Here is a 14,178-nt window from a genome sequence, read left to right as displayed (position 1 = left end):
ACAAAAGAGAGAAAATCATCCTTATTAGAAAATTGAGGAGTAGAAAAAATTTGTCGAATCCAACTCCAAATACGCAAAGTAGTAGAACATTCAAAAAATAAATGTTAAATAGATTACTCATGTTTTACACAAATAAAACATATATGCAAACCATTATACTAAATATGTTGATTTGTAGGTCCCATGAAAAACTTTTCAGAATACTAAAGTTTTGGAAGGCGAAATAGATAAAGACCAAATAAATTTACTCCAATTACAAGGAACTCGTGGTTCCAAGAAAAAAGTCATAGCCGATTTAAGAGTGAAACAGCCAGACTTATCTAGAATCCAATTAGGAATATCCTATTCCTCCATAATTATGATATGATCAAACAAATGAGGCATTTGCTTTAAGACAAAAGAATATTTCAATCACAACCAATCTAAAAATGAAAGATTATATCTCAAATAGCAGTACCATAAGATAACTCTGCAATATTTATTAAAAAAAATAATAAAACAACATTTATCATTCAAAAAATTAATAAAAGTATGTAACAACACCGTACCAAGATTCCAATAAGTATTATCATTTTTAATTTATAATTTAAAAGTAACGGTTCAACTGGAATTTAAAAGTATTGAAAGTAAGACTATATGAAACATGTTTCGTAATAATTGAACAATGTTTCATAATTGTTTACAACATTTTGAAACAAAAAAAAGAAAAGATTTAGTGTCCTATGTCTATAATTTATAAGATAAAAACTATTTATCCGAACTGAAAAAAAAAATATTTTAAAAGTTATTAAAAGTTGAAGATGTGAAGGTGCGTGGTATGGTTGAAAAAAAGAGAAGATTACATGGTTTGACTTGGTTCCCCAATGTCAAGTTCCGTGCCGTCGAGGATTGGAGTTCCAAACTATGATATTATCTACCACTGATTTTGCGCCAACCCCCAAACATATTTTTTAAATAAATAGTTATAATCATATTCACACAACTTTAATTTCATTTCAAAATAAAAAGATATATATTTCAAATAGTCATATATCACTTACTAATTGAGATTAAAGTACATTTTTTTTTTTAATTTTCCAAAATATTTTTTAAAAACAAAATCACGTGTGAATCTGTTGGTGTGGAAGGGACTTGATTTTAGAATTTGTACAGATGACTAATATGGTAATAGCATAATCAGTGTTGATTTGCTTATTTCTTGACGTTCCAAAATAGACAAGACGTGCTTACCGAAAAAGAAAGTAGACAAGATGAATGAATGAGTGATGGTGTATGACATAGCTTTCAAAATAGACTTACAATGTACCAAATCCAATGACAATCATTATAGATGCAAAGTTAATTGAAATTTCAAACAAATACTCCTCCCATAATTAGGGTTTATCAGGTTTTTAAAAAGTTACAAGTTTAAGTCCTGTAAATATATAAAAATTAAATTTGATCTTTGATGTTATACCACAATAAAAGAATCCTACATTGAAAAACTGCTATATTTGTTTTTTTTTTCGATAGTAAAATCACTTAAAAAAAAGTTATATAAAAACTAGAATGTACAATTTTTCTTGTCTAAAAGACTAAGCTTAAAATGGGAACACTTATAAAGCCTATTTGAATAGTTTAGCCCTAAGGTAATCTATACTTTTAAAAAAGTTAATTACATAAATGGTTAAAATCAAATATTTATTAAAATAACTAAAATATAATTATGAATCATTTAAATATTTAACATGTATCAAAAAAGGGCTTGTAACCAAAAAACTATTCTCTCGAAAATCACTCACAGATTCATTATTGCGTAGTGAGTAGCTCGGATTTGTAGGTTTGTGGATTTTCAATCTGCAATGATATATATGTTCTGACTTTTAACATAAAATCAACATATGATTTTTAACAAAACTTTATACTTTTCAGTAAAAAATTACAGATTAACTAAAGTTATAGATTAATAAAAAAAGTTCAATGCTATAATCTTAACAGGATTAAAATACCACTCTCAATTTGATTCCTGAAGTCTCTTCATATATGGCCCAAAGCTTGCGGATACACCGAAAGTGTAAACTCTGAAATTCATAAAGAGGAACCTCGGTAGCAGAGACATAGACCCAATAATTCACAATGAAACGTTCATCTCAATGGTATCAGTACATCGTACATAATATATACACAGATGGGGCAGGGCTCTAATGGAAAACTTTGTCATTTTCATTGGTCCTGTACTTGTGAACTCTTTGGCTAGTCAATTATCTCCTTGTGATTGTGCAGATATACATCATGTGACTTGACATCAGTGTTGGGGAGATTGGAAAGAGTGCAGCAGGGCTCAAAACTGTCCTGCTCTTATATCTCTATCAAACCGATCTGCGTTAAGCGTCCCTGGAAGCTCTCTGAAGTCTTCATTGAAGATGGAATATGCACTGCAACGTTTGTTGTAAAGTAGAAAATATTTCAAAACTATCACAAAATAGTTTGCAACAAGTATATTTGGTACAACAATCATTTATAATTGGCCAAAAATACAAACATGGGTAGGCCAGAATTCCTCAACATATTACAGATAGACATATAACCATGAAAATTTTAAGCATATAAATGATGACAGAGATGGGACATAAAATATATCATTAGCTTTATTGTCTATATATTCCCTTTTGTCTTTCTATTTGAGAAAAACTAGTATTACTTCCATATTGTCGAAATGGATAAAACTAGAATACTAAACTCGTGACATCCTTCCCATGGATTGAGTAATCTGAAAAGGTTAACGTATGAACCAGGTACAAATATTACACATTATACTAGGAATTTTCCAAAGGAAAAAAATGAGGAAAAATCCAAAAAAGCACATGAAAAGAATTAAAGCTCTTGATGTACTATTACTTAGATATGCCGAATTTTTAATCCAATTTATTTTATTTTATTTACACTTCATTCTCAAACTTCTGCACTTCATTTTTTTTGCTTCTTTTGACAATAATGAAGTTCACACAAGCATACACGGGTCTTATTTGAATGATCAGATTTGACTTTCTGCTGGTACTACATTTTGAACAATATACTAGTAATGCACAGAAATAATGTCTGGTCATACCTGATGTCACCAACTTGGCGCTTTCCAAGGTTGAAGAGAATGAGACAAAAGCCAGTTGCAAGTATCTACACGAAAGTTGAAACATACAATAAAGACAAGTTTTATAGCATACAATGACCATAAAGTACCCTTATAAGACACCTTAATTTAATCTCTACAATGTCAAATCGAATTGGGTTCAGGGCATAATGGTGCATGGAAATTCTCAGCATATCAGATGAAGATCTAACCATGAGATTATGACAAGAAAGGAGTGAAATTTGCCACAGAACTTTCACACAACATAAGCTCATAATTGCTTTTCTCCCGAAAAACAAAAGACTCTTTTCTTTTCAAACTTCGTTCCGGGGGAATTCAGATTCAAAAGAAGTCACAAAAAAACTACACAGAAATTTGTGCACTGAACGTTATGGTCCAGCATCCCAAGTCCAATCTATGCATAGGTAAGATATAGTGGAGTTGACCATAAAAAACAGATAGTAAGTGAACTAAAAGGCCAATAACAGAAAGGAAGAAAGGAGACATACATACAAAGGTCCGAGATCCCATCTGTGGGCGACAGGAGCAAGGATAAACCACAAAGTTATGAGAAGCCACGCCTTCAGACTCAGAGTGAAAATTACCATCAAAACAATATCTGTGAATGGAGAATAAGCATTTTTAGAAGATTGTTATGTCAAAGGGAACTCTTATCATCATCATTGCCCACAAGAGATTGACACACATCTATAGTGATATGCCTGGAATAATGCATACACAATAACCCAGTTTAAATTGTCTGCAAGCAGGCAGATTATGGTGATACATACTGCATATGCTTAAAGGGCCACATGGTATAACTAGAAGATTTGGAAGTAGAATATTTGAATGATTTCATCAAGAAAAAATGTGAAATAATGATTTCAACATTATGGATTCAACAGTAAATGATTACATATTTCAACGATGAAAATAGTGATTTACTAATGCCTAAACAAATACCATTTATGCTGCTTCTTACCTGGAAGCTTCAAGTTATCATGTAGAAAAGAGTACAACCTCTTCTTCCACCGACTTGATGAGTGAGGAAGCCGAAACTTCTGCAGAACAAGTAATCAAGATGACATTCAGTCAAATGAATACTAAATTGACATTATGGTCACCTTGTTAGACAACAATGAATTGATCTTACCAGATCATCATCATCATCATTGTCATATTCATCCTTCACTGGTGGCTTTGGTTTGACAGCAACAATCAGGCAATCTAGTAAATCAATAGGCAATTAATCACATATCTGTAAGATGTAGGAATATTTAACATTAAATGCATAAAAAAAATCGTAAAACGCAATAGTCCCAAAAAGAGAGAGAAGTCATCAATATAATCAACAAGTAATCAGGTATTATTATTTTATAATAGACCAAGTAATAGTTAGGGAGATAATGGTTTCAACTGATGGTTATACTGATGCAATCCTAGAAGCAAAAGTTGTTTTCGAAAGGTAAACTCGGAAAGAGTTTATTTGGATAAGTTTCTTCATAAACATTTCAAGGAGAGAAAAATAAGAAGGAAAAAATGAAACCAGTTTCTTTATAAGCTAAAGTTAACTCATGCACAGTAAAAAATAAGAATTTGGAGAAGTTATATGAGAGAATTTCTACAAATAAACTCACAAAAAAGCTAATTATAACTTGGGGAGAAGTTCATTTCATTTTTTCTCTCGTGAAAGTCTTTAAGGAGAAATTTGTCCAAAATCTATAAGAAAGTTGAAAGGATGAATGACGTGACCATAGTATAGACTACAGAAGGTCGCAACAGAGGCGGTTGCAACTTTAAGGTGGAAATCTCACTGAACATTCTTCTTTTTCTTTAAAGAAGGTAATATAGTGCATTTTTCAAATAACCAAACTAGGACTAGAACTATACCTTCATCATTGAGTTGTACAGATAAATCATCTCCATTTTTCATGTCATACAAGGCACATCCACGCAGAATAAGACTCAAGTTCTCAATTGGTAAATTAACATTCCCAGCAACTAACCTCCTCAAATCACGCACCTATATGTGATTTAAAAGAAACAAAAGATCACCTATAGTTAACAAGATGGATCATCAAACAGTTTTCTAATTAAAAGACATGAAACCATGACCATTCTTCCCCAAAGAAAGGTAAGGCCAGAATCAACATAGCTTGATCATCTCGGCCCTCCCTTCCCAAACAACACCCTTTTCGGAAAAACACAACATTAACAAATAAAAGTAAAAATGTAGGCAGTTTGAGCTATGAAGGCACACTTGGCTTAGTCCACGATTCAATTGCAGCTAACCCTAGCCAAGTATCATTGTCAACCGAAATCTTGTCATCTGCGAAAAGGGTATTAATTTTGATTCTTTTTTTGTTTTACCAACGCCCCAGAGAAGAGGGAAGAACAGCAGTGAATTCAAACGGTGTGAATTGGGATGTTGGAATTGAAAAAGAAAAACGCAGAAATTGGGAATTGAAGGGGAAAGAGGAAGTTAGAAGAGAAACCTTGATGGAAGAAGGAAGGAGGAGGCGAGAGGGGCGTGCAGGACCAATTGTTCTGAGGACGATTTCCACCTTCTTCTCCGAGTCCTGTTCCTCCATGCCCATCTCTGAATCAAACCACTACCATCATCAATACCAATTAAACAAAATATGCTTTTAAATCAAATTCAATTTAATTGCATTAAAACTAATTTAGACCCATTAAGTCATTCTAAAAATGAGTCATAAATAAATTTTATTACACCATTCTTTAAGAGTAAACAGTCAATTTTGTGGTGACTTTAGCTTTTAGTTTATTGACATCTTAAAAAGCTTTAAAAGTGTAGTTTTTTTGTTTGTTTAATATTTGAATTAATCATAATGTCATTATTTTGATTTTCAAACATATGTTAATTTTAATATTGTTATTATTATGTTACATGTAATTAAGAATAAAAGTAATTGGGATCGAATAAAATTTTATTCAAAATAATTTAATCTATTTAAAATAATTAAAAGTTCTTGTACAATCTCATGGACTTATTTTTTAAGTATAACCTTCTTTTTTAAGTTTGATTTTACACAGTATTAACCTTTTAAACATCTATTTTGGTATTTAAGTTTTGAAATAGTATTAACCTGTCTCTTAATATGATAATAGGTCAACAAAAGAACTTTATATATTAATAAATTATAAAGTATAAAATTTAAAACAATTACTACACAGTACATGAAATAAAAGTAGAAATATATAAGTTTGTAAGAGTCAACTACAATTGGTTTACATGATATTAGCATCAATCACTATAACTTGTTTAAAGATTCATTGACTTTTTAAATAAGACATCAAATTGTCCTTTAATAGGTTTATTAAATAATATTTTAAGCTGCTCAACACGATTAATATTTAAAAATAATAAAAATTTTAATTTTAGTAATTTATAAAATTTGATATTATAAAAATATAATTTATTTAGATAGATAAACATATTAAATTTCAAAAGATTTTAAATTATTCAATCTTAACTTTATTAATTAAATAATTTTTTAGAAATATCTTATAAAATGTATTTATCTTATGACTCATTATAAAACATTTTAAAGTATAATGTCTTTAGAATAATGCAACCATTAGTCAAAGTTATTGTATGAATAGAAAACATCATGTTCAATATTACTCATACTTAACTTTAATCAATTTACTTATAAAAATGATGTGTTGAACCTCTTTAATTAATATTGATGTTTATATAAAAATCATTATGAAATTAATTACATACAATAACTAACATACTATAAATAATTGTGTATAATAATTACGTACAATAATATTAAAATGATCAATTCATTATATTTCATTTCCATGATGTTTGCATGGTGATTGATTCATAATGCTGGTCTGAAGTTATGTGTTGAACCCTTGTGTATATAAATCTAGATTAGCACGACAATCACAATTAATTTATATATTAGTCTGACATAAAACACACATCTTTTACAAAAGTTCATGTTTGTCATAGATTATCGATATAATCTTAATCTTGATAATTCAACTACTACTCGACTTGCCATTTAAAGAGGTATATGCCATTCAAAGAGGTATATGCAACCTTAATTATTTTGACTATATGGTACCATAGGTATGAATGATAAGTTTATTATTTAAAAGTATTCATAAGTGTATTATTTAAAAATAATTAGAACTAACTGAAAAAAAAATCATAAAAAATTAAGCATTGCAATTTCATAAATATGCTTTTATTTAAGTATGAATGAGAAGTTCTTTTACTAATAAAACTATACACATTTAGATTAAATGAGTTATTGAAAAATATTTTTCTGATTCTGAAAAAAAAACATTTTCAAACAAACCCAGCTAACCAATTGGAAGCAGGAAAGAAACAAATGCTCCATCTAAGTTCTTATTCTGGAAAGTTTTTTTAAACCCACTCCAAAAAAGTTATTCTAAAAGTTACATTCCAAAACATGATATATAAATTTCATGAATTTCAAAGAAAGAATGTTCCTTAAAAGTTTTCAGAGAAAATAATCCAAAAATCTTTAAAAAAAAGGTAAAACAGTCTTTTTGAAAGGTGCAGAAAGAGTTTTGATAGATTACATGAAGAAACACCTTTGGAAGCATTAAAGGGCATTCATTGCTCGTTGAACTGTAAAAATAATATATTTTTGCCGTGATTATATAGTTTTAAATAATTCAGCTACCATCATCTTTAGATTAATTGTATAAAATACATAAAATTATACAATTAATTTATATTAACTTGTAAAAAATTATTTAACACAAACACTCGCTAGGATAGGCTCAAAATGGCTCTAATACCATTAGACGAAGTGGACTTTAAGCCTAACTCAACCCCATAAAACCGGCTCATAAGGTTGAGGTTTGCACTCAATTATATATTATGAAATGTCCTTATCTCTAGTCGATGTGGGATCTCCAACGGTTCTTTATCTTGATTACATTCATGCTCCCAATAATCCAACCTTCTCTATCTATTTTCACAATGATTAATTATTTGCATTATGTGTGTGATTTTCACTGAAACAAGCAAAGAAGTAGTCACGAAGTAGACTATTCTTCTGTCACCCATGCAAACACCAAGTACTAGTATGCAGACTATACTGCATTGGAGTCAATAGAGGTGTTCCACGAAGCAGTTTGTTTCTTATGAAAATCATGATGTCATTAATCTATTTTTCTTGCATAACTACAGCAGAATCACCATTTCCTATGGGTGTGACATTGTAAATTTTTTTAAAACTTCTTTCCTTGAAAAGGACAGATGACAAATTTCATAACTGTATAAAAGTGGTCAAAACAGTATTATTTAACATATGAAAATGTTTTACACTTACAACCTCACATGAAGTAATATAGTACTGAGACAACACAGTTGTCACAGTCAAAACAACAAACGACCAGAGCAAGTGGCCGGTTACAATATTTACATAGGGTTGCATTACGGTTGAGACAATATATAATCAGTTCATTCACAACATTGACAGACAGAAAATTCAACAAAACAGATAATCCATGAGTTACACACAGAACTAGTTTATCATCAAAACTGATCAGATTTTGACATCAGGAGATTCAGCATAAGAGATCGAAATCAGTTCAGACCTAAATTTGTCATCTTTATCACGGATTGGTATTGCAACCCCATCTGACTTCTTGCTCTCAGACAAGTTTGAATCCAGAGTCTTTTCAGGCAGAGAGTTAGAGATAGCAATAAGAGACTCGCGTGCCACCTCTTTGGACTCCTTGGTCGATGATCTGTTATCCATATAACTATATGACTTTAATTTTTTCCTACAATTCAAAACCAAAATTCTCAGAGATCATCCAATCCGAGGGATAAGATATTTTAAATTTATGATGTCATATCAGATATTTTAAATCTCTGTTTTGAGATTAGGTGATCCTTGACTGGGCTGGTCAGACATGCTGACCGAATTTTGGTCAAACTTGATCAACCCATTCAACCTGGTAGGTTTATTTGACCTCAAACTAACCACCAGATCAGGCGTACTGTCCGAATTTTTCTACCATGTTAAAATACGAAGACCTATTAGCTGGTCGTTAACTTCATCCACCCCATTACTGCTACCATGCATGAATATGTCTTAAATAGGTCTATAGGTGTCTTCAAAGAGTAAAGAGGATTCATAAGCTTAGCAAATTAAAACATCTATGTTATTACTTATAAGGATGGGCCAATGAGAGAACTGAAGCTGTCAAACAAGATCAGCAGCACCACAAGCACGCCCAAAGGTTTGAGGTCACTTGGTGATCATGATAAAATTAACAAAAACTTCCAAAATACCAGAAAATGTTGAATTGCTTATAGTTTACTTCCATACCTGTCTTTAAATATTTCCAAAAGAATCAAAATCCACAAGATGTACAGGAAAAATTAGGAGAGAAACATCTTTTGCAAGTCCAGTATTCCAAAAGTATCCGTAATGAGTCCACTAGTATGAGTAACCAGTTAACCTCTTCAACTAATGGACATGATATCAGCCAAATTTATTTTTCTAATCTAACCTAGTGAATTCTGACATTCGACCTAACACAAAAATGCGTGTATCCTACTTAGTTCAATATCTAAAATCAAACATGGATTAGTATAAAATATCCCCTTTCTTCTATTACTCAACTTTTGGAAATTTCATAACACTGTTTGAGAAAATATGAAATTAAAATCTAATCCAATCATTTAGATTTGAATCGACAAAAATATAAACTATTTTTCTTAAGATATGAACTTAGATTTAAATGAATGTAATTATTTAAAACAGATTTTAAAAATTTCAAATACACACCCCTACACACAGTAACATATGCATCTTCGAAATCAAAAAGAGAGACAGGAAAAGGAGAATGAAAGAAAATTATCTGTCAAATACAACTATATCCAACAGCTCTCAACTTCTTCAAATTCGCACGAGAGAAAATTATCTGTCAAATACAACTATATCCAACAGCTCTCAACTTCTTCAAATTCGCACGAGCAAGAACTGATTCCAACACGCATTGTAATACTTTAATATTTAGAATTATTACAAGATTCTTATGGTACCCCTACCACTGATCATTAGGAATAGTGATCAATATTTAGTCATGTATCCCATTCAACTAAAATAAAATTATTACTTTATATGTTAATAGTTTAAGTAAATATACACATGGAAAAGTATTATACACAGCTTATTATGAAAGGCACACCAAATACAAAAAGAGAAAGAAACCTCCTAAAATTACCCATTTTAGCTTTCAGAGGCACATTATTTTTCAAATTTACTTGAAACCGTTGATATAAACTATCTTAAACCCAAAAAAAAAACCTTCGGCTGTGAATTTCTTCCACTAAGCATTGCATAGCGGTTATTTTCTTTATAGAACAAAAGAAAAGAACATGAACAATAAATGTTTTCTACTTTACATATACCTAGCACCACGTATCCACAGCATGAAATTAAAGTTATCATCAAATGTTAAACCCAATAACTAATTTATCTCAAAAACACCAAATTCAAATTACAATTAACATAGCAAATATCCAAATAATCAAACTCGTAAGTTACTTTAAAAATTTTCACAAACAATTTTTAGTTCATAAACTGAATCATCGCGAAATAATCAAAATATATTACTTTGAAATTGTCAAGAAAAATCGTCAAAAACCTTTTTCAAGATTGAATCATCACCATGAAACCCAGTCAATCTGACCGGGTGCAGTGGATTTCTGCAGCAGGTCATGAAGCCCCAAAAATCAAGGAAAGAAATCAACAATAAATGATAATTTAGCATTCATGCAAACTTTATTTCCAATCCGTTCATTATGAATCAACATAAGAGTTCTGTTGGTGTGTTTAATAATCCCCAATCGGAGAGAAAACACGAAGAGAAAAACAGAGAGCAAAACATCTATGAAAATGAGCTGAATCTAGGTATGAGCAACAAGAGAAGAATTTAGATAAGGAAAACACGAATTTTTATGGGGTCTTAACGGAAAGAAGGGTGGAACACGGTGGTATTCGTACCTTGGAAGTTAACGAGAAAAAGGAAGAAACTTGAGAGTAGATGTAGGACCCTTTGATTTCCAACAAGACGAAACTACGACTTTGTAAAAATGAATCACACGGGAGCTATTAAGATTCGGCATTTGCAATTTAAGGGACAAAATCACGCGCATTTCGGCCTTTGTCAGAATCCTGCATGTTCCAATTTTCCCCCAAAATCTAATATATATTAATAACCTAACCAATAACAAATCCATTATCTTAAACCAAAATTGTTTTATTTTTTTTACATATTTATATTGTAAATAAGTTATTTCACTAATTTAACAAACGCTATATAAATTTTATTTAATAATAAAAATTCCTTGTTTATATTTATCCATATGATTCTAGAGTATAGGATAAAATAATATTAAAATATCTATTTATTCTCTAGATTTAGAGTACCTATTTTGTTTTCAAATTTTAAAATTACTTTCTTAATCATGTAAATTTAAAATAATTGCTCATAAAATAATCTATCTAAAATCCAGGATGGAGAAAGGATACACATATACCTATCCCAACTTATCTCATCATATCTCCAATTCTTATTATAGTAATGTCCTCATAGCATAATAATTGTTGTTTAATATTTTAACAATAATAAATATACAACTTTTTAAAATTATTTTTATTTAAATAATTTCATTTGTTATAAACTATACACTTTTCTTCTAATAAGATTTTATAATAATTTTTTCATTTAATTTAAAATTTATTTTAATTTTAGTTATATTTTAATTAAATTATTTTACAAAATTAGAAACGCTGATAAGTATTAAATAATTGAAAAATACTAAATATCTGACTCATAATTCGTAGGGAGGGGGTAGTTATCAAATACTTTTTTAATATTTAATCATATTTTATTTTTTACACATAGGAACTTTAGTCATTTTCTAGACGTAACAATTTACAAACACAAACAATTCCATCACGTTACTAAAATCACTTATAAGAATTTCACTAATTTCTTTAAAATGTTTCATTCTTCTTTTGGCCTCATTCTCTCTCGAAGCCTCCTTACATGCAAGATATTTGGGTTCCATCAAAAGTGGAACAATAGAGAGTTTAATAAAAATTTAATTATTTAAAAAAATTATAATTATAATTACATAATAATATTTTTTCATTTTTAGAAATACAAATTTCATCTAAATACATCTTTTAATACCATTTAATTTATTAACTAGTTATGAATAATAATATTTTTTTTTTAGAAATACAAACTTCATCTACATACATCTTTTAATATCATTTATTAGCTAGTTATGAATCCAGTTTTTTTATCATTTATTTTACACCATATATAAATAATTTAAATTAACATTATATATTTTCTTTTTCCTAGAAATAATTTAAAAAAAATAAAAAATAAATCAAAACTTTAAAATTAGACTAAAACTTTATTTTTAATAACAAAATATTAGTTTCTTTAAAAAAATCAAAACTTTTTTCTAATTTAGTAAATTTTTTTTAAGTAAACTATTTTTTAACTCATATTTTCTTTTAACCTTTTAGGCTCTCTTAAAAAAAGTATTTTTTAAGTACTAATTTTATTATTATTCAATTTTATTGTTTCTCTAAAAATATTTGCTCTACAGCCACATGGGTTTTAGGTTATATGGATAGTTTGTTAGGTTTTTGCCTAAATACCCAACTCTATCAATAAATTAACTTCTCAACTTGAAACTTATAAATTGAAAGTTATCAACTAGTTTATCAAATAAAAACTAATTTATCAGTTAAAAGCTAAATCATTACCTATCAATTAGCTAATAAACTAGTTTTGACAAATAAATTCTATATAAGTATGTTTCATAAAACCAATAAATTAACTACTAACTTATTTACCTAACATATAAATTAGTTTGACCAATACACAAATATTTAGTAAGTCTCTCAAAGTATATTTCTTCATGAGTTTTTAGCTTATAAGCTATAAGCTACTTCGACTAGAAGCTTATTTATTTTTTATATTTTAATATTTTTATTATTATCTTTAACTTATTTTTGCCTACTAATATCTATTTTAATTTTATGGAGACAATTAATTACTAAACTACTTTTAAAATTTGTTGAACTTTTTTATGCAGTTTAAATTAAAAAGGATTTACTTATTATTATCATCTGTGTAAAAAATTATATAAACATTTATAAGAAAGGTATAATGAAAGTTAAATTGAACGTGTAGAAGTAAACAACTTAACAGAAACGTGGCATTTTGATCCTTGTACCAGAGTGGGCCCTTTGGATCAATTATTTTTTTTCTTAGTTCCTTAAAAATGAATCTGGAAGGTTTTACATTTTATATTCCTCAATAGAATATTCTGAAATAGGTATTAAACCTTGTTAAAAATATTTAATTTTTATAGTTACAAAAGGAGCATTCCAAAATAGGTTTTGCGTTATTTTAAAAGGTTATTCTGTATCCATAAATTTTATAAAATAAATAATTCAAAACAGATAAATAATAATTTTAAATTATTTATTCTGGAATTTACTCCGGATTCTTCATTTCTGAATATTTTTATTTTTATTTTCAAAATTGTATGAAAGAATTTTAAATAATATTTTTTTAAAATAAAAATTTTCATGTTAGGAATCACTATGCAACTTGATATCTCAAAACATTTCAAATAACAACAATCATTTGACATAGCATGAAAAAAAATATTATTAAAATATTAAAATAAAAATATGAAGAACTAGACCAAAACCTATATATTAAGACTATATCTATTTATAAAAAATTCTAAGAATAATATTAAAGTGTTCGTCATTCTATTATTAGAGTGCACAAAGTAATTATTAGGACAAAAAAAAATTTCTTCGTCACCTTTATCCCGGTTTGTATTACTTGATGTAGTGTGTAAGTGGATTGACATGCTAGTGAGCTTTGTCTTTGTATATTGACATATTCGATTAGTTTTGTGTAACATCTCTAGTTACATTACCTAAAAAGCTATATAGATAATTATATATACCTATCATTATCATTATTATTAAATA

The 14,178-nt window shown here is 28.7% G+C and overlaps 1 protein-coding gene and 1 long non-coding RNA gene across 4 annotated transcripts; both read right to left on the bottom strand.

Annotated features, from left to right (window-relative positions):
• Positions 1–1,997: 1,997 nt before the first annotated feature.
• Positions 1,998–5,870, bottom strand: LOC137808168 (uncharacterized). Of its 3 annotated transcripts, none has more exons than XM_068609142.1 (7): positions 5,602–5,870; positions 4,997–5,129; positions 4,260–4,333; positions 4,089–4,167; positions 3,616–3,725; positions 3,089–3,153; positions 1,998–2,414 (listed from the first exon to the last, which is right to left on the bottom strand). In XM_068609142.1, the coding sequence occupies exons 1-7, from the start codon at positions 5,701–5,703 to the stop codon at positions 2,321–2,323; spliced, it is 657 nt and encodes a 218-aa protein (XP_068465243.1). In that variant the 5' UTR covers positions 5,704–5,870; the 3' UTR covers positions 1,998–2,320. The 3 variants fall into 3 exon arrangements, with proteins under 3 accessions (XP_068465243.1, XP_068465245.1, XP_068465244.1); XM_068609144.1 differs by having other exon boundaries at positions 4,997–5,435; positions 5,602–5,798; XM_068609143.1 differs by having other exon boundaries at positions 3,620–3,725; positions 5,602–5,771.
• Positions 5,871–8,389: 2,519 nt separating this feature from the next.
• LOC137808167 (uncharacterized) lies at positions 8,390–11,327 on the bottom strand. The gene is made up of 2 exons (XR_011080676.1): positions 11,146–11,327; positions 8,390–8,911 (listed from the first exon to the last, which is right to left on the bottom strand). It is a non-coding gene; the product is annotated as an uncharacterized lncRNA (long non-coding RNA).
• Positions 11,328–14,178: the final 2,851 nt, after the last annotated feature.

Source organism: Phaseolus vulgaris, chromosome 3 (assembly GCF_000499845.2).
Source record: "Phaseolus vulgaris cultivar G19833 chromosome 3, P. vulgaris v2.0, whole genome shotgun sequence".
NCBI lineage: Eukaryota > Viridiplantae > Streptophyta > Magnoliopsida > Fabales > Fabaceae > Phaseolus > Phaseolus vulgaris.
This window is presented reverse-complemented; position numbering and strand designations above follow the sequence as displayed.